General features: G+C 37.4%; 1 protein-coding gene across 1 annotated transcript; it reads left to right on the top strand.

Annotated features, from left to right (window-relative positions):
* The first annotated feature begins 9,138 nt into the window (after nucleotides 1-9,138).
* Nucleotides 9,139-18,721, top strand: LOC306768960 (uncharacterized protein). The gene is made up of 4 exons (XM_079257450.1): nucleotides 9,139-9,325; nucleotides 10,809-10,885; nucleotides 11,892-12,239; nucleotides 16,471-18,721. Exons 2-4 carry the CDS (start codon nucleotides 10,825-10,827, stop codon nucleotides 16,620-16,622), a joined length of 561 nt encoding a protein of 186 aa, XP_079113576.1. The 5' UTR covers nucleotides 9,139-9,325; nucleotides 10,809-10,824; the 3' UTR covers nucleotides 16,623-18,721.
* The last annotated feature ends 7,106 nt before the right edge of the window (nucleotides 18,722-25,827 follow it).

Genomic DNA, 25,827 nt, shown 5'->3' with positions numbered 1-25,827 from the left:
TGAGTGAAGCTACTTTCTTCTTTCTTTTGTAAAAAGATTTTCTTGTTTCCAAAACAAATGTAGGATTTTCTGTTCATGTTCTGTTCAAACTTGAATAAGTTTAATAAGCTTCAACTTTTCAGAGTTGACAACACACAGGAATGTTCAGTTTCAGTCCAGTTCTAACATAAAGCCCAGTTCTCTATGAACTGACCTTGTACATGGTGGAAAAAGAGCAGCTTCTACACAGTTTTACTTCCATCTAGAAATCTGCTCTGAAAACCTTTTTAACACAACAACCCTGATTCTCTTCATCATGAGAGTAATTATGTTATATTTGATGTCCTTTACAGCAGCTTCTCATCAGGATCAACATCAGAAACCAGCTGAGAAACAACAAGCAGACAGTCGAGGAAGGATCGGCCTCTTTGCTGCACTGGGACTGATAACAGCAGCAGCTCTGATGACTGGATTCATTTTAATAATCTGTTTTTCTAAATCTACTGTGGAGACCACTGTTACAGCCCAGCTGAAAGGCTGCAAAGAAGGGAAGCAGACATTATTTGCATCCCAACCCTGGGAGTCACCCAGAGCTGATCAGTGGTCAGACATGACCCAGGTTTGACCACTGATCAGCACGACTCCTGCAAATACTCAAAACAAAATCATAATGGAGCCATCTCAGCAACGTCAGAGCAGATGTTTAGCAGAAAGATGAAGGTCCATGATGCTGGTCTTCCTGAACATCCTGACAGACCTCTGACCTTTTCTCTTTTCTATCTTCACCCACTGAGACAAACAGACAGGATGAGAGACAGAGAGACGACCAACATGTGATTAGAGACTGAGAGGAACATGTGCTCTCTGCTCCACTCATATATACATGTAAAATATTTGTAAAAGGTGGAAAGAAGAAGAACCACTGTGTGAGACTGCTGCAGGGTTTAGACTCACAAGATGGAAAGCAAACTGGTCCTGATGTCTCATATGGTTTCATCAGAGCAGAAATGGATTTTAGACCAGAAACATTCAGTGTTTTGTTCAGCAGCATGTGTGTAAATGATACTTTAATGTCTTATGGGATGATGTGACAGTACAGCATGAACTCTTTATCTCTCTTTAGACTTGTTCATTCAGACTCTGACAAAGTAGCTGCTGGTGTGAAGTGATCATCCTGAAACTGCATCTCCCAGTAAAACCAGTAGATGGCAGTAATGTAGCTTTTACAGAGTCCCATGTTGACTCAGACAGACTGCTGTCTGGACCCAACAAGACATGATGATGTGGACTCTGATTATATCTGAAAGCTGTTACAGCTGATGGACATTATTACTATGCAGGTTCTTGAGTTTAGTCTGGTTATTGTTCAGCATGTTGTTTTCCCCTCTCTGTGTAATTTGGTTTGGCTGAAGCACTTTCTAACTTACCCTGATGTGTCTCTGTGTGAGGTCAGTTTTCTTTAGTTGAGTTTGATCTGTTCAAGTGACACTGAGTGTCATTATATTTATGTGACCTCTATTAAAGGCTGGCTAGTTTATTCATTTCTTTGGATTCTTTGCACTCATGTTTGAGCAATAAAAGCCCAGGTTTAGAAAAGACCTCTGTGTCCTCATGGCTTTACTGCTTGGTCCCTGACAACCAGGAACCAGAGAAAACTGCTGTCATTTCACATCTCTGAAAACTATTTTACTCTTGTCAAAGTTTCTCTTATTACAGTTTTATTCAGTCTATTCTACAATCTGATGTCTCTGACTGCAGATACATCACTGTTCTGTCAGCCTCTAAAGGTTTTTTCTTTTACAAAACAATGAGTGTTAAAATCAGCTTTTCAGGGACAAAGTCCATTTTTACTTTTGCTTAGTACAAGAACTTGATCCATTTCAGAATGAAACCTGATATATTACTGCAGGTTTTACCTTTGTACTTTTTAGTTGTGCAGCTGCAAGTAGCAAGAAATGATTTCAGACTCTTTATTTAGAGGAAAAATCTCAGCTGAACTGGATGTGATGGAAGTTAACAGGAGACTCTTTGAGTTTCATTTAACCAGATTCATGACATTTTATTCCAAGCATTATGAACCAAACAAAGGTTTCAATGAATATCATAGTAATTACAGAAGTTCTGACTAAAGTTTAAACAAACAATAAAAGAAACACAAGTTTGAGCTTCTAACACCTCCGTCTCATCAAATTGTGTGATTTCAATCCTCCTACAAAGAATCTTTACTTTTATTATTGGCAAAAGGAAATCAGCTCCATTTAAACATGTTTTATTAAAGTTTTGATGAGACTGTTCCAGTGTTTCATCTCTACTTTCTGTCTGTTATCAGTCACACAGATCCAGAGCAGGACTGAGGTCCTGAACTCAGCTGATGAATGACAGGATGATCCACATGTGAAAGAGCTGCAGAAACACGGAGCTTCTCTCTGACTGTAGATTTCACATAAAGAGTGTTTCACCGTCATCCTGTAATTCAGAATGAAGACAAACATCACAGTGGGCTGCAGGATGTGTCACAAGCTGATCAATAAATGATCACTGGGAATGAATTCAGATGAAACTGTGTTGATGTAAAGATCCTGTTTTTCTACATCATCAGTGGAAGTCAGGTTTATAAGCTTGTTACATTCTCCACGAGAAGCCACTTCTTCTCGCGGAGTAGCGATATAACAGGAGAGAAATATTTACTAGGGACAGATGCATCCTTTTGATTAGAAAATAAAGCCTCGTCAATGATGGCTTCTATGTTTTTATTCTTGGTCCGAGTCAGTTTAGCTCCACCAGGGTTGCATCTGGAATAATGAGGTAAATAATAATGTTCTCTCTCACATGGCAGAACTGCAGCTCCATGAATTTATGGAAGGAACAACAACTCATGTCGGTACGGTGAGGAATTAATATTCCAACATAAAACAGGAAACTGAGCCTCAAAAGAACTTGATGGAAAATATAAAGGAAAAGATGGAAATGAGGAAGGTCTGGGCTGAAATGAAGTGGAGGGAAACTGAGTGATGAGAGTGTTTCTTATTCCAGTTCTGGATGTTTCTTCATGCAGCAGCAGCTTTCTATCCTGTGTGTGATGATGAAACTGGATCAGACACACAGTCCTGATGCTGATATTAAAGATTAGAATAAAAACTTCTTGCTTTTATGTCTCCTGACGCTTCACTTTATCATGACATGACTCCACATGATGAACACACTGAAAAGTTTGAACACACTGAGGTGTGTTTTTACAGAAACCTTTGTCAATGTTACTTCCTATGTCAGCATGATGGTGTGCTGCCACCTGGTGGACAAATCTGGAACAACAGAGATGTGTTTATCCAGATGCTCCTCATAGAAATGTAACTGTGTTTTCTCCTGTTTGTCTGTAAAGTTCTTCTTACACTCATTATTTTACTTTTATAAAGACTCTTTATATTTGTTTTTTATTCTAGTATTTTGCTTTATATTCTCTTCTGCTTCCTTTTTTTTTTTTTTTTATCCCCCTACAACATTATCGATATCCACTGGTTTATGTAGTTAGTGGGAGTGTTATGTAGATATAAAATTAAATATTTACTGGTAAAAAGATTGTTTTGTTTAAAAAAAAAAATATCAGCAATAGAAAAACATAGATAAACTGTTTAATGTTTGATTAAAAAAAAAAAGTTTATATTATGTACATATAATTTTACAGAAACATGAGGTGAGGCAGTGCATGAAACAATAATTAAAATGAAAACATGTGATACAGTGAGCTGGAACAACTGGGTCTGTTTGGAGGTCTGACAGCTTGATAAATACAGGATAAACCCTTGAACTATACATTACAGTTCTTCTCCATCGGTTTGGCTCGTTTCTTGAAACAGAAAAGACGTTCTCTAAACTCTCAGATCATTTAACAAAACAGTCTTACAGTTCAGCACAACACCACAGCTCACCAGCAGAAGCTCATATCTCTCCCAAAACACTTCACTCACGTGTCAAAACTAAATTCCCTTCTCATGTAAATAGTCAGTCCTCCCAAAACACATGGTCTCTTTGACATTGTGGAAGCACTGCAAGTCGACATGTCCAGATGTTTTGTCACTGTGGCAGAGGACCACAGAAATATCCCTCATGTCCACCTCTCAGTCTGAGCCCTGTCCTTCATAGACAATAGTTACTGTACTCATTGTTTTAGTCCAGCTAACAGAAGACAACTGTGTATAAAAGTGGAGAAAGTTGGCAGAGCTCCATCTGTAACCTGTGTTCACCTGACATCTGTACACACCTGAGTCTTCACTTCTGAGTCTGGACACATGAAGTCTGATTCTTCTTTCTCTGAGGACGTTTTTATCACCCTGGACTCGTCCTGCAAACTGTTTATCTGGATACAATGAAAGAATGAGAGAAAAAAGGATTTCTGCTCTTTAGTTTCTTTGTCTTAATTCATATAAAATGTTATCTATATTGTAAGGACATTTAATAATAAAGTTTATGAGAAAACACTGAAACGGAGTCTGACAATGAAACCATGTTACCTCTGTAAATATCCATGTCTGAATAGTAGCAGGAATATATTTATTGACAACAGCAGCCAGTTTATAATGAAACAGAAAGAGACACATCTTTCTCACCAGCCGCAAAGGCTCATGGGAGATGATGTTTCAGCAGAAAGAATCACTAAGATATTGTTCACATTTAGCAGTAAACTTCAAGTGCTAATACTATTACTTCTGTTTTTTTTATTCAGTTTATTTAAATTTTAATCGAAAATTCAATTTTACTTGTTGACACCGTGATCATTAACGACTAGTTTCATGCTGTAATTCAGCAAAACGCAGTTTCACAGAAGCGGCGTTGTACAGTATAAGTTCAGAGAGCAGGCCCTGCTGTTTGTCACAACAACAAAAGGGGAAGTATCGTCTGATGAGTAAAGAACAATTCGCGGAAACATCTGATCCCCTAAAACCTTTATCTTGCTGAGCAGACACATGTACAGAAGGATAAATTTGTCACTAAATCAAGCTGCGATCCTGGAAACAGCGTCTCGAATGAAAACATAAAAACCACATTGGAAGTGATTTTCTCTCCAGGTGAGAAGGAACCGGGTCATTTTCGGGCTATTGGTAAAACTTAGGATGAAGGAAAGAGATTGTAAACTTTATCTTGTATTTAACGTGATCACGACGTGTCAGGTGTAGCCTTTCTCTTTGTATCCTTTGCAGTTTATGTGCTCTGTGGCTTGTTGCTGATTTTCCTGCTGTGGTACAATCAGGATAAAACTTAGTCTGTTTTCTTCTTCTGTCAGTCTGAAGTGGTGAAACTTCATATTGAGAAACAGCAAAGTTGACAAAAATATGATGGCGTGCAACATAACATCAAAACAACTATAAATGTCCTTTGTTATAAATTATCTGATCACAAATCTTCAGATCTGTATCAAGTATATGATGGTGATGAGGCACCAGAGTCTCTGGATCAACAGTTTGCAGGACGAGTCCAGAGTGATAAAAACCTCATCAGAGAAGGACGAATCAGACTTCATGCGTCCAGACTCACAACTAATGACTCTGGTCTGTATGTGTGTGAAGTGAATACCAATTGTGGATCCAATTCTGCATGCTGTCAACTGAATGTCAAAGGTGAGTTGACTTCAAGTCTACGAAAAAACATCATTAAATCTGTTTTAATGAGTTTTTTTTTTTTTTTTTTACAAAATCTTTGTACTCAATCTTCATCATAGTGGATCAACAATACAAGAGGGAGAATGCAAATCACCAGAATTAAATACATTTTGAGTTGAGTGCAAGAAAATTAATGCTTTATAAGATCTAAATCTCTGTGAACAAGTTTCACTGGTTCCACCAAAGCATCATTTATAAATCTGTCAAAACACCCACAAAGATTCTTGGTTCAAGATTCAACTAATTTCTATTGAGTCTAATTTATTCATTTGGTTATCATGAACAGGTATTAACAGATGTATTTCATCTCCTTCACAGCAGCCGGGGATCAGATCCAGTCTCAGACACCAACGATGAACCCACAGTCATGGAGTCTGGAACAGATTCAACTTTCTGTTGTACTGGGATTGTGTGCGGTCGTTTTATTAGGAGGCCTTATCCCTGTGGGACTTTGTTTTGTAAAAGGAATAACTATATCTCAGATGAAACTCAGCACTGTCACGTGTAAAGAATTTAAATGTCTAACAGAACCAACCTCTTAAAGTTGAGTTTGGTTATAATTAATGCTTAAGAGCAGGTGTAGTGGCAATGTAAAATCAACATAATCGAACCTGTTCAGGCCACTCTTGCAGGACACGAGGTTTCCGACTCAAGACGAAAAAATGAAGCAAACGGATACAAAAAATTATCGCCGGTTATTAAAGAAAGAAAAAAAAAACACCACAAAACTGCAGTGAATATTTAACCAAACAAAATATAAATATAAACATCTCTATTCATGGTCAGAAAAACTGTAGCTCCTCGTCCTGCTTCATTTACAAAAACCACTGAACAAGCGCACTCCGCAGCGCACTGTCTTCACAGTCCTAAATACAGGAGCATAAAAAGAGCCTGAAATGGTCAATTCAACTGTGAAACATAAAGGCAAAAATATTATTAAACTATACAAAACCTAACAAAATTTTCCATGGCAGGATAAAAAGTGCATTACTTATAACAACAAAATGGTTCCATTATAATGTTATGTACAAAAATATACAAAATAAAGACAACTTTTACATGGCTCTAACAGCAGACTTGCCAGGTTTACTCTCAGATACCACACAGCTCTCCCTGAACTCTTTACTTGACACAAAATGTCCCTGCAAATATGTCAAACTTTATTTTAAAACTGGGCTCCGTCTTCCTAAATGTTTAATGGTCGATTAAGTCTTCTATAACTTCCTGTAAACACTTGTTTTACTTTAGAATATGCTCCAGAAGTTAAATGATCTCTATTTCTCCAACACAGTTACTTTTTAAGTATTTGATGCTTTTTCTCTTTAACTTTAAAGGTATAATGCAGTGAATTATTACTGAACACGTCAGAGGCTTCATACTCATTACAAAAGGTTAAATTCTTCGAACCTCTTGTCAGCAACAGATTTATTTATTGATAAGGAGTCTGAGTGAGAAGGGAAGAGCTCAAACTTGAGCGCAGGACGTTTGCACAGTTTGGAAGGATACTAGTAATGCATGTAGGTATAAAAGCAAACAAGCCTGCTCTCATATAGAAAAAGCTCTGCTCTTTATTAAAGACACTAAAATAAGCCATGAGATTTAAAGCTGACTCATCAAAGTAAGCCTTCCAGATTAACGTTTGATTCCCAAAAAGCAGTAAACTTTAAGCCTCTGTTTTCAGTGCTTGTGAAAATTAAATTTGGTCTTTATTCATAAAACCGAAAACAATGTTTGCTTCTTGAAAAGCTTCATCCACCAGCTTGAAACGAAATGCAACTTTATTCATAAGACACTTTAAAAACAACAAAGTTGACCCAAACACCACAATGTGCAGAGTTAAACTAAATGGAATAAAAAACATATAAGAGGACGTGAATATATAAATACTAGAAATGAGAGTAAAATAATTACAATTATTTAAAATCAGGTCAAAATGTTGGCTTGTCGGCATAAACAGATGGGTCTTCAGCAGAGATTTAAAAACAGATACAGAGCTTTATCTTACGGGTTTTTACCACATTAAAAACCTGAATCCTTCCATAATGATTAAACAGTCATATAAAGCCAGGTTTTAAAGCAAATTTTTTACCATCTTCAGACCTCCAAACAGTCGCTTTTCTTATATCTCCTGTTATCAGTAATATCAACTTGTGTTAAGAATAAACAGGAGGGAAGAACGGAAAGTATGACATTTTTATCCTTATATTTTGGAAGAAAACATGTGCAGTGCCACTAATGATGACACTGTTAATAATGTCTTCATTTTTGTCAATAAAGCTTTAAATGACAGAATATGTTATCATGTTTGTGTCTTTGTCAGTATGTTTATGTTCAAATTCAAGTTTTATTTGTTCAGCATTTTTCATACATTATTTAGCACAAAGTGCTTTTTATACATAAAAAAATAGTTGAAGAAAATAAAACAAACTCCAAACCCATACATCACAACTCTTATAGCATATTCTCTGTCTCTTTACCCAATCAGTAATCTAAATAAATAAATGACTGAGAATCTGACTTATCATGAAACAATATCCTGACAGTGAAAACAACAAACAATATTTTTTGTTTCAGTCCAACCTAAATCTTACAGTATGGACTTTTTTATTCACGCATTCAAAGAAGCGCAATACATACACTGATTAGCAAATCAGTAGTACAGGCTTTAATGTCTTGCCCAAGAGCACGTAAGCATGTGAAACAGCTAAGTAATACATTTCCATATGGATGATAACTTTGAGAATGGCAAATTAAATGTCACAGCATATTTAACATGTAACCTTTCTTAGACATGTTGTTTTTGTGTTAAGTTGCTGGTTCCTTGCACCTTCACCTACTGCCTCGCTCACCACCTTTTATCACAAATACTCAATAAAGGTTAGGTATTCACATATTAGTGAAACAAAGAAATAAACAAGAGTGATAAAAGTGATGTGAAAACTATTTATAACTCCATCAGGACTTTGTTTATTTGATTGATTCATTCATTGTTTTTAATGATAGAACAGTACACATTATAAAGACATAAGAAGAATACAAAGAAAACAACAACAACCCATACACACTGGTTAAATCAAGAAATTAGATACTGAAGAAACATATAAAGTAATTAATATCATTATAAGTGTAGGATTGTTCTTTGCACAAAAACCACCAACCTGCACCCAGCCTGCTGCCTCTACTTCAGTCTCATCAATACACAAACTGGGAAAAGTGACATTAGCACTGCTAAACTTCAGTCTGCAACCATTTACATTCTTTTAAATTAATACATTGTTTAGTAAGTATTTAAAATACCATAAACCAGGGTAAAAAAGATTGTGTCAATGGGTGACATGACCAAGAAGCTGTACGTCTACGTTTGTGTTCGACGGTGGTTACCGTAATACACAATGACATAACTATGCGCACGCATATTTCCTCTCTTGACAAGGAGTGCGAAAGGAAAAGGAAGCCTGCAAAACTTGCTGGTGTTAGGGTAGGAGGAAGTGGGTGTTGCCAGGGAGTAGAAGTAGCCCAGGAAGCTGTGCAGTTTCTTATTTCTTTGTTGCGTACTTAGTTTTAATGGATTTTATTGTCTTCTTCGGGTGAATCAGACGGTGGAGCCGTGAGATACAATTGCTTGCTTAAAGGTTTTAAAGTCTGGGAGCTGAATCAAGTTGTCTTCCTCCGTTTGGATCAAACTGGGAAAGGTACGTTTTTAGCACATGTGGAGAGAAACCCCTGCCCCATTGTTCAGCACCAAGCCTCCACTGCGCAGTTTTTGTCTTTCAGCAAGTTTGTTTATTGCGCTGTTGGAAATCATTTAAAATGCATTGAATAAAACTTATTAATGATTGCTGAGTTTAGAAATGGTAGAGTCAAAAAGGAAAAGAAACTTTTTTCATGGTCTTGATTATGAAATAGTTTAGGTTTTGTTGTATTCAGGAAATGAACTTCCAGGGACACTTTCAGACCTCGGTTTCAGACCGAAGTAAAGTTAGTTTGAGGTTTGATATTTAACAGATAATCGGACACCCAGTTTCCCGACCCGAAGCCACTTCGTCGTGGGGTTAAGATGCACGATGCGACGGTCTTCCTAACTTTATACCAACATCCAGTCTCCTCGTTATAACTTGCCGACCCTACGCCGCTTTGTTGTGGGGTTGTGACAGCCGATTTCAAATAGGCCTTGATTTCCAGGCTCCTGGACCCTGACTTCTGAGGGTTGGTCTTCATGAGTGAGACTTGCAGTGTTAGCTGAATGATGTGCTTTGTGGCGCCACGTTTGGTTTGTTCTTCAGGTTCTGGGTATGCTGGGGTTATTTGGAAGTGTATGACCAGTCTGGGTTAAATTGAGGTGGGATTTCTCTGAGGTCTTTGTTAATAAAATTGCTTGTTTGTTTAAATACTGAGTTCTATGTTTATTCTTAGTTACTCATGAGGCTCACCTCATCACCAGCCTCAAAAACACCTGGCACTTCCTCATGCTTCCTAAGCCTTTTATAAACTCAGAGAGGAAGCCTTCCCCCACCAGGTGGCGCTGGTTACATTTTAATCGTGTGCTAATTTAAATAAAATTTTTAATCATTCAATAGCTTTTTAGTCACATGACTTACACATCTCAAATCACTAATTGCTCAGCTAGTCATGCCACATGTTGCACAGCCTTTATTTTCTCCATTTTTTTTTACATGAATTTTTGAATATTTTAAAGTTCAATAGCTTTTTAGTCATGCGACCTACACCTCAAATCACCACCGCCACCATGCAACTCTTTAAGGCAATGCACACAGCTTTCCTCTTCTTTAAAGGCAAATACACAATTTCTCTCCACTTAAAGGGAATGTACCACTAACATTCAATGTGACACAAAGAAAACATTTGCATCCAACTAATTAACTAAAGAACATAAAACTGGAAACAATAGACATAAATCAGTGTGCTGTAGTTTGTCTCCACTGCTGGAATGTATGAGCTGAATACACACTTTGTTTATACACTGACACTGTCTTAATGAAGGTGAAACAATTCAACTAAACATTTTTGTTTACACGGCTGCAGTTTTTGCCCTCTGAAGCTAAACAGTGGTTTTAAATGAGAGACTGACAAAAATGGAATCGGATGTGTACATAAATGATATAAACTGCTGCAGAAAACATGGATGAAAACATTAAGATAAAGTGTCTGTTTCAGGGCAGAATAGTGATAAATGGCAGTTTGGAGATTTGACGTGCCCCTGGAGCTCATTTTGGGTCTCTATCTTGCTGCTGGTGAGTTACTTTTCTACTTAATTCTCCTTCTAAACAATTAACTAAAACAGCAACAGCTTCGAATGTAAGTAATGAATTTTCTACGTGGCATTTAAAACACGTGAACGTCACATAGAAATTTGCATGGATGTCGGCTGGTTTGCAGACCAGCCAATGTTCAAACCAGAACCCTTCTTATTGTGAAGTGACCTGTTTAACCATGACATCACTGCCATATTTTTATTATTGTTAATAACTCTTACATGTCATACTGGTGGTGGGATAGCAATAGTAGGTTAAAGATTCACATTCTATTGTTCAGAGGTCAAAGTCGCCCTCACACCCACATGAGAGAAAGCTGATCCAGTCCTCATGCTTTTCTTTATAAAAATAGAACCCAGACCGTAAGGAGGAGCATGTTTATCAGGGAATTTGTGGTATTTTTGTATCTGTATAGTCATTTATGGTCATCTGCAATCTTGGCAGTGTAAAAAAAACAAAACAAACAATAATTGCGATTATTTCTTTGTACTAGTGTTATTTTCTTTTTAGTCATCACTTTACCTATTGGTTGTTATGGTTATTGGTGTTATGATTATTTTATTTTGTCAACATTTTGTTAACATTAGCATCCAGACATGTTTCCTATGGTGCATGGTGTGCTTCGCACCAGATTTGATGTAATTTCTCGAAGTTTTGACCTGAAGATTGTTTTCCCACCTCCGAGACGAATGTTGAGGAAGCGGAAGGGTTTTTAAAGGCAAGAGAAGAAGAGGTTGTGCACTGATAAATATTAATATATACAAATAATACAAATAAAAAGCCAAAATCATGGCAAATATCTCTAAAAGCAAAATTATTTTTGAATTATTATTCAGTCTTTTAAAATAATTTTCTTTTTCATTTTTTGCTATATCACAAGCAGTAACTTCTCCAGGCCACTAAGGGACACCGTAATTATTACATTTATAAGAGATCTGACTCCTGTTGTCTTTCTTTTATTTTGCTTTTTCTTTTAACTCTGCAGGTCAGACTCCATCAACTCCAGCTGTCTACCCTGCAGAGGAGCACGGAAACATCACGCTGACGTGTTTTTTCCCTGATGGCACTGACACACCTCCTGATTCACTGCATATAGACCTGATGAAGGTGGAACCACTGAGGAGGATTTATTTCTATGATAGCAAACGCAAAGACACACTGTTTATAGATGAGTTCTACCGAGGACGACTGCACTGTGATCCATCGTTCATCAGGAATGAACCAATCAAATGCTTCCTGACTGACGCGAGGCTCAACGACACGGGAACATATCAGTGTCTTGTTGTTGCTGACAGAAAAAATAAAAATGAGATTTGTGACATCAGAGTTACAGGTAAGCTGAAAGCATCTAATAATGAGAAGGTTCATTCATATGTTTTACTCGACTCAAACTGAACTTTAGTCATTAGATTTACTTGATGACTTCATTTATGTTGATGCAGAAATATCATGGCCATTTTCTAACGATTGTCAGTGACCTGCAGGAGTTCCAAGCGTCCCTGCTGCAACACACCTGATTCAAATCAATGTGTATTCAGCAGACATGTGCAGAGCTTGTCTGAGTCAGGTGTGTTCCAGCAGGAACACTTGGAAAACCTGCAGGCCCTCGAGCACCAGGATTGATGCCTTTTTTGTATGATAGTGAAATTACACATTTCTAACTTATTCATTTCCATTAATATCATTGTTTTAAAGTCATACTCAGGTGTAGGAAGAGTTTTAAATGCTAAGATAACTTCACATCAGGAGTTGAACAAGCCTGTTAACTGCAGCAGTTCACATACATTATTGCACTTCGTTTTTTTTTTTTCTCTTTTTAAAACCAAAAGGGAAAAATCTGAGAAAAGGACCTACAACATTAAAAACAAAATAGCAAAGCATCTGTTGTGTAGATACAACCATATATTGTTTGTAGATGTTGCCAAAAAAGTTTGTGTTTAGTACTGTTGAACATCTGGTAGTTGTCAAAACATCTGAATTTGACATTTTAAAATGCCTTTTTTGGTGGTGACTGTTGAAATGTACATCCACTAAACATGATTATCTTCTAACTTTTATTAAATAGATTAAATTGACTGCAGTGTTTTAGTAAAGTGTTTCTAAATGAATGACTTAGATATGATAAATCTGTTGCTATAAAGTGGTCTGAAACTTCACCTAAAGGTTCTGGATGTTACCACAACATCCAAACCCTGCTGTCTTACATAAGCATTCTCGCGGTGACTCATATTAAATATGATGACACCAGAGTTTAAGACCTGTGCACAACTTGTGTCACCTGTAAGAAAGAAAAAAGGTTGATTTTGTGTAAAGGTCCAAGAAAAGTTGAATTAGCAAAGTATGTAATTTGTTTGTTTTTTTTCAGTTTCATATGTCAGATTATGCTAAAAATAGAGATACGATGTGGGGATAAAATTTTCACAAAGTAAATAAACATAATTAAAATCTATAAATAGATTGAAAGAATTTTACTAAAATAAACCTCATAATCAATCTGCTCTAGTCTAGAAGCTCCAATGTTACACTGACTGGTAGATGACCCCTCCTCTCTCCAGGAAGTTGTGCAGCCTACTGCAGTGGGGACAAAGGTCTTCCACAGTCTTTCTGTGGAACCATGCAGAGACATTACTGAACGTACACGATAGGTCTGGGCGATTAATCAGATTTTTATCTCAATTACGATCTGGGTTTTCAACGATCATAAAAATAAAAGGGTGCGATTATTTTTCTCTTTGCAGTTTCCACTCCTGCTGTCTTCAGTTTCTAATCAAGCATCACCGGCATTGCAGTGCTTTGGTTTCATTCAGCCACTGTTCTCACTAACGACTAGTGACAAATCTAGCAGCTTTTACTGGAGTTATTGGAGACTTTTCTGGTGTTTTGGCGACTGACTTGAAGGCACATATTGTTCTGTAGTTACTGTAAGGAAGGAGAAGCGGGAGCCTCTCCCGTCCTAAAGCACTCCCAGGCGGCCAGTCTCAGTCGGCTCCGGCTGCAGGTCAATGTAGAATAACTGCAGTAGGTTGTGGAAGTTCACCTAAACATAGTTTATACCATTGTCAGTGACAACTGGCTGCATTATTTTTGTCTAAATGCACACGTATTCCGACGGGTTAAACACTGCAATATCCGTCCGTTATGGGCCGTTACCATAGCAACGCGTTAATCAGCTGGTTCAGATCAGCTGTCTTTTAGCAGGTGAATGAGACAAACGCGCTGTAGCCTGACAGCAAACATGAAATAGTTCCTGTACTTCAGCAAATGTTGTAGAAAAGAAATACACACTTGTTAAAATATTTACGGTGTGGAACCATGGTAAAAGCGGATTAAACAACTCAAAACCGTGCATTAGACGGTTATAATGCACGACGCGGAGTCGAGAACACCACGACACACAGCATTGTTTAATCTTAACTTATATTTATCTATTCAGTTTACATCAGTATTTGCACTTCGTCATGACAAAGCTTCATGTTATTTGTTTGTTTTCTAAAATATGAGGAATCCTAAAGACATTTTTTTTAAAAGTCACGGTTTAATGTAAAAAAAAAAAAGTTAAAGATAAAAGGATAATCGTGTTCAATAATCGAGATCTCAATTTCAGTCAAAATAATCGTGATTATCATTTTTGCCATAATAGAGCAGCCCTAGTACACGACTCCGTAGGCAGCCAGAGTACAGAGGATTTGAGGTGTTGAAATTTGGAAGGAATTTTCTGCTGCTTCACTGCCTCCTCCAGCCTCCGTCCCTTTTAAATGAATGTATTCAGCTGGTGTTGGCTCCTCCTGATGGTACAGCTCCCCCAGCATGTAGGAGCACGCTGCCAACCATCAACTGATAAAACATCTGTAGCAGCCTGCTGCAAATATTAAAGAAAGCTTGTCTCCACAGGAAGTAAAACCTTTTACTGGCAGGGGTATCAAACTTCCGTTTTTGATGGCCACTATCTGGCAAGTTTCTGTTTTTTCCCTCTACCAAAACACCTGATTCAAATCAAATGATTCCAACAGCTTGTCAACCCATGCATTTGTTCAGTCTGGTGTGTTGGAGCCTGGAGACAACAAAAACCTGCAGGAAACCGGCCCCCCGAGAACTGGACTTTCAAACCTGTGCTGTAGACTGGGTTAGCATTTCTGTGTTTAGTTAAAGTAAAGTGTGGAGGAGAAGGAAATAAAAGTATCCTTGAGGACCAGAGATGGACAATAAGAACAATGGCTCCTTTTCTGAGTCAGTATCTTTCCAGTCTTGTTGATGAATTGGCTCAGGAGGTCCAGGCATCTGCAGTACAGCATGCAGAGCTTTGACCTCTGACCTCTGGCTTGGTGTCCTACTTTCTGCTGCGAAAGTTCATAATCATGTCGTTTGATCATTATCACTTTAATCAATCAAATCAAATCAAAGATACTTTATTCATCCCCGAGGGGAAATTCAGAGTTAGAGCCAGCTCGTCCAAGGTCAGACATAGGAACATGTAACATTCATGACAAAAGAGCAAAACAGAACCGAGCTAAGCTCAGGCCATGCAGCTATTACAGCGCTGCCTTACAATAGATAAGAACAGAGATACAATAGGATCATAGGGGGTTGAGGGCAAATAAAGGTCATGTTCAATTGCACCAATCAAAGGTCTACATTTTCTACATTGTGTACATCGTTAATATTGTGTATATTTAATGATTATGTATTTTTATTTTACTTTTTGTGTTTTTACTGCTGTTAAATGGCATGCACAGTTTTGGAAGCATGTATATGGAAGCATGTATATCTGCATTTCACTGCCATCTTGGATGTGCATGTGACAAATAAACAGCTTGAAACTTGATAACTTGACACCGTGGGACAGTGAATCCGTGTGGATGTTGACATATGCCACATTTTCTGGAGACTTGCACAACTATCCTAAAGATGACCTCGGGGGTGTTGTTGACCTTGTGCAGCTTCAGGCATTTCAGCATCAATGTGTGAGGAATGAAGTCATAAGTTTCCTCCTTAGTTTTCTCCTTCCTTTAAGAGGAAACGGTTAAAAAGACACTTTCATGAATCATTTAGGCCAGCCTTGTTTAAACTGGGGGCCCCTAGCTCCTACAAGGGTCCCAAAATAATTTCAGGGGCTGCCGGAGCATTGTAGAAAAATATATACAAAGTTCCGACTTTTATTAGGAATATCATAAAGACCTTAACGCAGATAAATTTGTTAAATTAACTGTTAAATGCTTAATTTGGCATTGTTTCTGCAAGAGAAGCTGGTTTGAGGCATTTAGATGTTACAGCAGTGAACCAAATCCAGTTTCTCATAACTCTCCATCACATAAGTGGGTTAAAATGAGGTAGGGTCACCACAAACACCATCATATGATGTCTTGGGGAATCGTGGCTCAAAAAGTTTAGGAACCACTGATTTAGGCAGTAAACATACAAGCTGTATAACCTTTTCACTGATTCCCAATAACAATGTATTTAGTGTTTTTGTAACTTCTCGACTTTGTTCACTCGTCTAATGACACGTTTAAGCTCTCAGAAAACTTCAGAAAGTCACTCATTTTTTTTGTTTTATCTCTTTGCAGCATCCTGGAATAAAACAACAGAGGAAACTTCACCGCCAGCAATACGGGAAAGAATCGGACTCTACGTGGGTTTTTCGATGTTCATAGTACTTATAGCAGTACTTTTAGTTCTTTATTTGAAAAACAGGAATGAATCCAGTTTACAAGAGTGATTTATAGCTTGACAGGAAAAATGGCATTTCCCAAAAACCAACATGCCATTTAAAGTGAATAGTGTTGCCATGCCATCTATGCATGTAGACAGTTATTACTGTTTTTGTTGTTTGTCTGTTTATAATTTACTACCTCATGTGACTACAATTTACCTCAAAGTGCTAATTTGAGGTACCCTTACCTTTTTCTGCTATTAGGATACTTAAGCTGTTTGTTACTGCATCAGAGGTCTGAAACCAGAAACCAGACCGGGTGCTATGTTGAGTCTTTTTATGTTTGGAGTCTTCAGGTACTTGTCACTGCAACTAAGGTTTCCAAACCAGGAACCAGACCAGGTTCTGAAATGGTTCTTAGTGAAATGGAGAAGAGTTTTCTCACAATCCCTCAGTGTTTAACACTTTTGGATGATAACTCTGCTGCTGCAGTAAATCTGCTATTCTCACAGTTATCATGTCAAAGTGAAAGACTTGAAATCTTTCTGAAGTCTCCTTTACATAAATGCATACATGCATGTATGTATGAGTTTCGAACCAGCAACTTTCTTGCTGCTATTTTGTGGTGCCAGCCACAGTGGTGAGGCATTATTAGATTTTTATTTTTTTCCGTTGAATTGTTTACTTGTGTAGCACATTACAGGACAAGTACTTTACATAAAACGTGAAAAGCAATACAATGGTTGCAGGAGGAAAAAGAAAGCATAAAACTTCAATTGAAATTATATATAGACAGAAAAAGCGAAAATAGAATTAGGTGAAGTTTAAGAAGTAGAAGTTACGCTGTGTGGAAATAACAGTTTGATAAATCACAGCAAATAGAAACGTTTTAAAAAAGCAGCTTGCAGCTGAGAGATTCAACAGATCGGCCGTTTTCCAGGAGTTTGATCCACATTTAAAAAAGAAAAAAACTAGGAACAAAAAGTAGATTTGACCTTGAATACCTCGTGGATCTGGTTGGTTTATAACAAACCAGAATATCCTGAATCTGTCTGGGACCTTAACCATTCAGTGCTTCAGAAACGAACAGCAGTCTATTGTTGACAGACAGGAAGCCAAAACATCTGAGGACTGGACTTCTATGATCCACTTTCTTGGTCTGAGAACATGAACGGCAGCGTTCTGGACTCTTTCAGAAGACCTACAAGGACAGCGTTACAGTTGTCTAGTAAAGATAAATGCAGAAATCCTGCTGAGTCATCAGTCCTTTAATCCTCCAGATGTTCTTATCTGTATAGCGCCACTTCCCAACAATGTTGTCACTTTACACACACGAATCAACATACACATCATTTCAAGCCAATTCATACATATCCTATAATAGAAACCAACTGATTGCATCGAGTCATGACTTCGATCCAATCTCCCATCCTGAGCTGCACACGGCGACAGTGGGAAGAAAAAACTCCCTTTTAACAGGAAGAAAACCTCCGGCAGAACCCGGCTCAGGGAGGGCAGCCATCTGCCTCGACTGGTTGGGGTGGAGAGGACAGGAAAGACAGATCAACATGTACAACTGCACTTATTCAGGAAGACCTGCGAAGAAAAGGAGAAAGGAGTTAGAGACGGCAATATTGGCATATATTTATCCATTATTATATTAGAGTAATGAGTGAGGTACTTCTCAGTGCATCAGGTGACGTCCCCATTGCTACATAAGTAAAGGTTGACTAGACTACCCATAACTATAAGAGCAATGAGCATAACCTGGACAGTTATGAGAGACTCCAACTCAGGAGATGTTCATATCCTAACTATAAGAATCATGAAAAGGAAGGTTTTCAGGTCGATCTTAAAGGTGTGGAGGGAGTCTGCCTCCCGAACCCACAGTGGGAGCTGGTTCCATAAGAGAGCAGCCTGATAGCTAATATGATGAAATATGGTGAAATATGATCTCTCCTGCTAGTCCTCATCAGAACCCTCGCTGCAGCATTTTGGATCAGCTGGAGACTTTTCAGGGCATATTTGGGACAACCCATCAATAAGGAATTGCAGTAATCCAGTCTGGAAGTAATAAAGGCATGGACTCATTTTTCTGCATCTTTCTGAGACAAGATGCTCCTAATTTTTGCGATATGACGCAGGTGGAAGAAGGCGGTTCTAGAAACCTGTTTTAAATGTGAGCTAAAAGACAAGTCCTGGTCAATAATGACTCCAAGATTTATCATATCTCAGTGATAATTATCTTTATTAGGATACTTTGGGCATCTGGTCCTGCTACAAACATCTCCTAAGCAGGAACCAGACCAGGTCCTATGCTGAGCTTTATGTTTGCAGTTCATGCAAAAAAGTTCATAATGGTCCTTTATGTTCAGAGCCACACGTGTCAGTCTTACCAGCCGTCTCCTTTATGTGTCTGCAGGTTTAAGAATCCAGACACTCATTAAATATTTGTTTTGTTTTCAGTGTGACTTTAAATAAATGATGTCACAAAAGTGCTGTAATACTAAACATTTGTTTTGTTTAAATTTGACTCAGTGTAACAGTGAGATCGTCACATTTTACGGATTGAGCACATTTAAAACAGCAGCATGAATAAAAATATAATAAATTGCTTGAAATAAAGTTTTGTATACAAACATTCAAAATGAAAATTAAAAATACCTTTAAAAAAAACAGTTGTTTTCCAGGAGATCTAATATAAACCACAGAGGAGTTAAGGGATATGTTCAGGTGCTAAACCGTGTAAAGCTTTAAATGCATACAAAAGATTTTTAGCATGAGTTTTATATTTAGTTGGGAGCCAGTGGGGTAGGAACAGAAACAACATGGTCATCTTTATCTTTTTATAGCTATAAATCATGTTTTCATCTCCGTGTTCAGATGCTGTAAAGAAAGAAGATGCAGGGATTATGACTCTTACCTCGGGAACATGATGTTAAGTCCAGAATGTTCCAAACTTTCTCCCCACAGTGTTTAACAGCTCAGCACCTTGTTTACAGAAGCATCAAAATGACTCGTAGCGAATAGGAGAAAAGTGCTCTAACAGTTTATCATGCACTTTTAAAAGAGATTAGTCTGAAAGAATTCACATTGATTTTGCTTGTTTTACATCACCTACTCATTTCACTCTGATGTGAAGCAGCTTTTATCAGACGAGGGCAGCAGCGGCTCAGTCGATACGATGCTCCTCTTCCTCATGGAAGACCATCACAAACCCAAACTGTTCCACGTGCTGAAGTGTTCTGGTGCAAGACATTTTTTACTTTGTACATTTCATTTGTGTGTTTAATTGTGTTCTTAGTTAATTCTTTTCTGTAATGATAAGCTGAATTTGAATGTTTTTAATACTGAACTATACGTTTTTATATCTTATATTACCTACTCACTAATACAGTGTTTTGTCACTCCATGTGGTGCAATATTTTGTTTATTTAATGAAAAATCTATTTTTTTATATGAAGCTGATCAGATAATGCTGCTTATATGGAAGTATTTTGTCTAAATAATGTTTAAGGATGTTCAGTTCTGTGTGTGGAAATGTATTCATCATAGCAGCTCCAGTGTGTTGTAGCTGCAGGTACTTGTCATTTGCTTTATATGGGTCAGTGGTGTGAAACCGAACCTTACAGCTGATTTTCCAGCTGTCTTCAGATGTTTTTATGACTGCAGTTTGTGCCTTCATTTTATTTAAGATGCAGTAAAATAAAACATCACCTGGACCCTTATTAAGCTGTTGAAAGGATCTGAGCAGAGGTCTTACCAAGCTAGCCTTATAAATGTGACAAAAAGCAATAAAAAGTGTTTTTAAGATGTGATATCAGGAACTTACGAGCATACTTTCCTTAAACTTAAGAACTTTTAAGTTCTATACTTTGGTGGAGTTACAAATAGCAACAACAATGTGGCAACTTGCCCTGCGATGGACTGGCGAGCTGTCCAGGGTGTACCCTGCTTTTCACCCAAAGACTGCTGGGATAGGCTCCAGCTTCCCCGTGACCCTTCATCGGACTAAGCAGTTAGGAAAATGAATGAATGAATGTGGCAATTTACATCCTGATCACATTCAAAAGATGTTTTTTAATCGAGATGTAGGGATATAATTTAAGGGGAAACATGAGAACAATGAAAAGTATGTTCATTACAGCTTTATTATTATATTTATTGTGTGTATGTAAATGTGTAAAGGTATGAACAGACTGGTAAATGTACGTGAGAATATTAAACTGATTCTATGTTGAGGTATTGATTTGCTCTTCAAGTCTAAATGTGATTTCAGTCTGTCTAAATGGATATATATTGTGTATATTGTGACTCATAAGGAAGCAGGAGAATAGATTTATCTTCTTCTTAAATCTGATTTCTTTCAGATTTTTGTTTTAAATAATATAAATCTAGTAGAATTTATTTTTCTCTAGCTCAAAGGATCAACTTGTTTTGAGGAAAATCTGTCAATGGACAGATGGTGATTTTTCCCTTTATCTGATTTGCTTTGCTTTGAGCAAACCAATCAATCAACCAGTCTTACTTGTTGGTCTCCAGTTTTTATAGACGGGGTTTAGGATCTAGTAAAACTACGCTACTATAACTAAATAGAATATTTTCTCTCTTTTTTTTTGTTGTTGTTCATATTGTAAATAAAACACATGTACTGTACACAGGACATGTATTGTACACGTCCTGTTCAAAATAAAACCCTGTAGCACTGTCAAGTGTTTTCTTTTATTGAAAAAATGATCACATTTACAATCACGTCTAAAAAGGGAAGCTGTTCAAAATGTAGATCAAAATATAGTTATTTGCAAACCTTTATAAACTCGTACGTTTTTCTCCAATATGGTAAATGTTGAATGGACTTTTCCAATCATGCAGACCACTCAAAGAACTTTCCGCTACTTGTCACATTCACCTGCACACTCATACAACACACTCATACCCCGACAGGCACATCTTCTTCCTCCTGAGCTACAGCCGCACCAACAGGACATAAACATGTCAGAGGTTGATAATGAGATGTTTGACTATTTCATGGATAATCGTGGCTCTTTTAGAGTTTAAGATGTTAAAGTTGGAACAGGAGCAACGAAACGCCGGAAGAATCACTAAAACTAAAAGTCAACTGGGTGCATTTGACAGCAAATGATCTCCCAGCAGGTTGGTAACATAACTGGGTATAAAAGGAGCATTTCAGAGAGGCAGAGTTGCTCTGATGTAAACACAGAGGCTCGTCGATCTGGGACGATCTAAACTGGTGTGTTTTATGTTTATAATGTGCAACAAACTATTAAATCGAACAGAATAACTTTGGATAAATCACCCACTTTTTTGGGTCTGTGAAGGTGGATCTGATTTCTCTGCTGGAGTTGAAAAATCTGCTTTATTTTAGTCTTAAACCTGTTCAGTGTTGTCTGATCACAAGTAAAAAGTTAAATTATTCTAATTAAGATGATGAATAACCTGTGAAAAATTTATATTTCAGCCTCTAATTAGTCTGTTTTACAAAGACTGAATAAAAATGAGAAAGATCGTTTATGACTAAGTTTTCTCTTTATTTCTTACAGGAAAACTAATTGTTTCATGGCAGATTGTTTTGCAAAGTTAAAACTTGATGCTAAACGTGTTTCCATTCCAGTTTCCTCTCTTGTCTCGGGGACATTAAAGCTGCTCTTTGCTGTTTCTTCATGTCATCCAGAATGTGTTTTTCCTGAACTCGAGGCGACACAGAAGGACCGATCTGACAGATAAAGAGATAAAATCCCAAACAAACACTTCCCATTATTAATAAAAACAACATATGAAACAAGCTGTCTGACTCAGCCATGACATAAATCTCTATAAATAAACTGAATCACTCTGTTAGTATGTTCAGCTAGACTCTAGAGCAGTAGTTTCCAAACTTTTTCTGCAGGGTCACCTTTTCATAGACGTCAATAATGTCGAGCTGGAGGGATTATATCTCTCGGCTGGTCTGAGAACGCCTCGGGATCTCCCCGCAGAGTTGGCAAATGTGGCTGGGGAGAGGGAAGTCTGGGCTTCCCAGCTTAGGCTGCTGCCCTTGTGACCCGACCCCAGATAAGCAGCAGAAGCTGGATGGATGGATGGATGGATGGAGAGAGCATTGTGACATTCTTTGTTCTTTCTATGTTAATTAGTTTGTTAAACAAACAGGGCAATTAGACCAGATAAGACCCAGTCCACCAAGAATTGTCCTGCTTGTTTCTTTCATCTGTAGTATCATCATATGACCACTAGATGGTAGTAAGAACCAATGTGTTACGATGGTGGAGGTTTCAACATCTGCAACTTGTCTCCTGTTTCACTTGGAGTCATTTGGATAAATAAAAAAATAAAAAATAAAAAAAAAGAAACAAACAATTAGAGAAATGTTGGTAGAATCTGATGATCTATGACTAACAAACTAACAACACAAGAGAAAACTGAAATGACAGGAAAATGGCAGCCCACCACTACAACCTAATGTGTTTCTGCTTCTTGTTTGTGTGTTAAAAGTGATGTTTAATTAAAATTGTTCTAACTTTTATGAGTAATATCTGTTAAGGTTACTTTCAGGTGAGATTTTATTTCATTGCATTGCAGCTTATATACATGTTCCATTCATATTCTTGACTGTGCAATCACATAATTTCTTTATTTGTTATTAATTTGAAAGACTATGTTTGGCTGCAGCCAATTTTTGAACCAGTCAGAAGGAAGTCACACAGCTTATTTCCTTCTTATTTGTCCCGTCTGATCCTATCCTGAGCCGTATGGGTGAAACAGTTTCAGCTGTTCCAGATTTATCCACCAGGTGGCAGCACTTAAATATAAAATGAAATGTCACCTCTTTACTGGAACTTCTCAGTGTGTTCATCATGTGGATTCATATAAAGATGATATGAAGCATGAGGAGACATTAAAGCTCATGAAACTTTTATTCTAATCTTTAACATCAGCATCTGAACCATGTGTCTGATACTGAGCTTCCTTATAAGAAACAGGACAAAAAGATGCTGCTGCTCCACAATACTGCATGAAGACACGTCCACCAGATGGATGTTAGAGAAGCTCTGAAATGATCTGCTGCTGTTTAAACATGAACTGGATCAACTTAAAGCAGAGACATCAGTGACTGAAGTGTTGGACAAAGCAGGTGAAGATCCTCAGTCTAAAATAATCAAAAGAACATCTGAAGAGTTTCCAGTCTGAGTCTCAATGAGCTCAATGTAAGAAAACTCCGTCTGTTTCTGTTCACTGCTGAAAAACTGTCAGCTTGGAATAATCTGTTCTGTTTCCAAAGACAGAAAAATGAAGTTTTACATCCAAGAATCCAGAACAGCTCAGAAATAAGACGTCAGTTTTTAATGTTTATATTCAGGAAGAATTTCAGTAGAAAATTTAATATAAATACTTTTCCATTTTGTACAAAAACATAAAGGAGTAATTAGAGCTAAATTTGTTCAAAGTGCTGATATGAAAGAAAATTCTTGATTAACTGGATGGAAATAAGAAGCTTGTTTACAACAATGTTTTCATGTTAAACATTCTGATTTTGTTCATAATAAAATTGAGTTTAACAACAAAAACGAGTTCATTCTGCTCTTTTTTCAGACTATAATGCTATAACTTACTGTATTAAAGCAACATTTTCTGATTAGATTCAATATAAAAATACAACTTTACTCTGATCAATCACATGTTGTCATTAATTTGCTGCAACATGTTCACATAAACTACATAAGAGTTTGAACTGAACACACATTTAATGACAGACACATAAATAAGTTGTATTTTACTGTTTAAGACTGAATCCCATCATCACTCAGTGTTTCATGCTGATAAATCTCAGACATCTGGAGAAGTTTTGAGTTCATCTTGTTCAGTTGAGTCCACATTATTCAGCTGATTTGTGTTGGTGGAGTTTATCTGGAGCTTATTCAGGGCAAGGTCTCTCCTCCGTCTCTCTGTAGGATTTACATGACACAAGAGTCAGCGCAAACAGAACAGTGGCACAAATAAACAATGAAGCACCAATAGTGTCTGTTCATTAAGAAAATAAAGAAATAAAAACAACATGAGCTTACCATTCTGTTTTCTCCAGTGACAAAAACGTCTCACTGCACGAAATACAAGACTTCCCCCTGCACCTAAAACAGCTGCCAATACAAGTCCAAAAGTAATTACTACTCCACCTGCTGGATGGTATGATCCTGTATGAAAACAAAAATCTCAGATGCATCAAATGTTCACAGCAAGACTGACATTTACACACATAATTATTCAGTTTATTTATCTTTTTGTCTTTCTAAATATTTCTATTTAACAACTTCCAAATAAATATGTTACTCTAAAATCAGTATTTTCTATGTAAATCAGGTGACAGCCAAGCCATAATGTGAAGTTACCATGGCAACATGGTTACCTACCATGCGCAGGTGTCGGTTTAGACTGTGTTGTACTGAGGAACATGAAACTGTCCTCATGAGAGGTTCTGGTCACATTCAGGACAAAATGAACTGTGGAAGATATTTACATTAGTTATATGACACAACAGCAACACACACATCACCGCTGGTTTTAACTGGTAAAAATCTGCCAACTTACACTCATCCTGGAGCCGCCATGTCCTTCGAGTCGTATCAGAAGCAGCCAGTTCACACCGGTAACTTCCAGAGTCTCCAGCTGTGAGTCTGGACAGATGAAGTCTGAGTCGTCCTTCTCTCAGAGCGTCTCTGTCACACTGAACTCTTCCTGCAAACTGCTGATGCTGAGACTCTGGAAACTCAACACCATTTATCATTTCATACAAAACTCTGAAAGGTTTTGATAGAAGAAAACAGATCATGTTGGTGAGAGCCATGTCTGTTTGGTTCTGATCCTCCCATCTGATGGTGATGTCTTCGTCCTCCTCTGCCTGGAAAGCTGTTTTCTCAGTTGATTCTCCTGCAGAGGACACAGAGTTGATGTATGAACTTCAAATAAAACGTAAATTTGTTTAATTACAGACAGAAACAACAGTATTTTTCAAGAAATTGAAAAGCAGGTTCAGTTTTAATTCAGATCTGATGTTTAAATTACCTTTTGTCTTTTTTCAACTTGTTCAGCTTGGTGGGACTTTCAACACATGTTGGATAAAATTTATTCAACAAAAGGACTTTGTCAATTATTTGCAACCAAAGATGTATATTAACCTGTCACATGCTCACTATTGTTTCCTCAGATACTTTTCCAGTAACACTCCTAATAGAAAGTCTCAATTCTGTTGCAATCTTAA

This window comes from Telmatherina bonti (genome assembly GCF_933228915.1).
Source record: "Telmatherina bonti genome assembly, chromosome: 18".
Taxonomy (NCBI): domain Eukaryota; kingdom Metazoa; phylum Chordata; class Actinopteri; order Atheriniformes; family Telmatherinidae; genus Telmatherina; species Telmatherina bonti.
Note: the sequence above shows the minus strand (reverse complement) of the source record. Positions and strands in the feature narration are given on the sequence as shown.

Bases quoted from the DNA above. Each gene is read 5' to 3' on its own strand.
- LOC306768960 (XM_079257450.1), top strand. From the start codon at position 10,825: ATGGCAGTTTGGAGATTTGACGTGCCCCTGGAGCTCATTTTGGGTCTC. The intron at 10,886-11,891 runs GTGAGTTACTTT...TTAACTCTGCAG, and splicing joins GGGTCTCTATCTTGCTGCTG to GTCAGACTCCATCAACTCCA. The intron at 12,240-16,470 runs GTAAGCTGAAAG...ATCTCTTTGCAG, and splicing joins TTGTGACATCAGAGTTACAG to CATCCTGGAATAAAACAACA.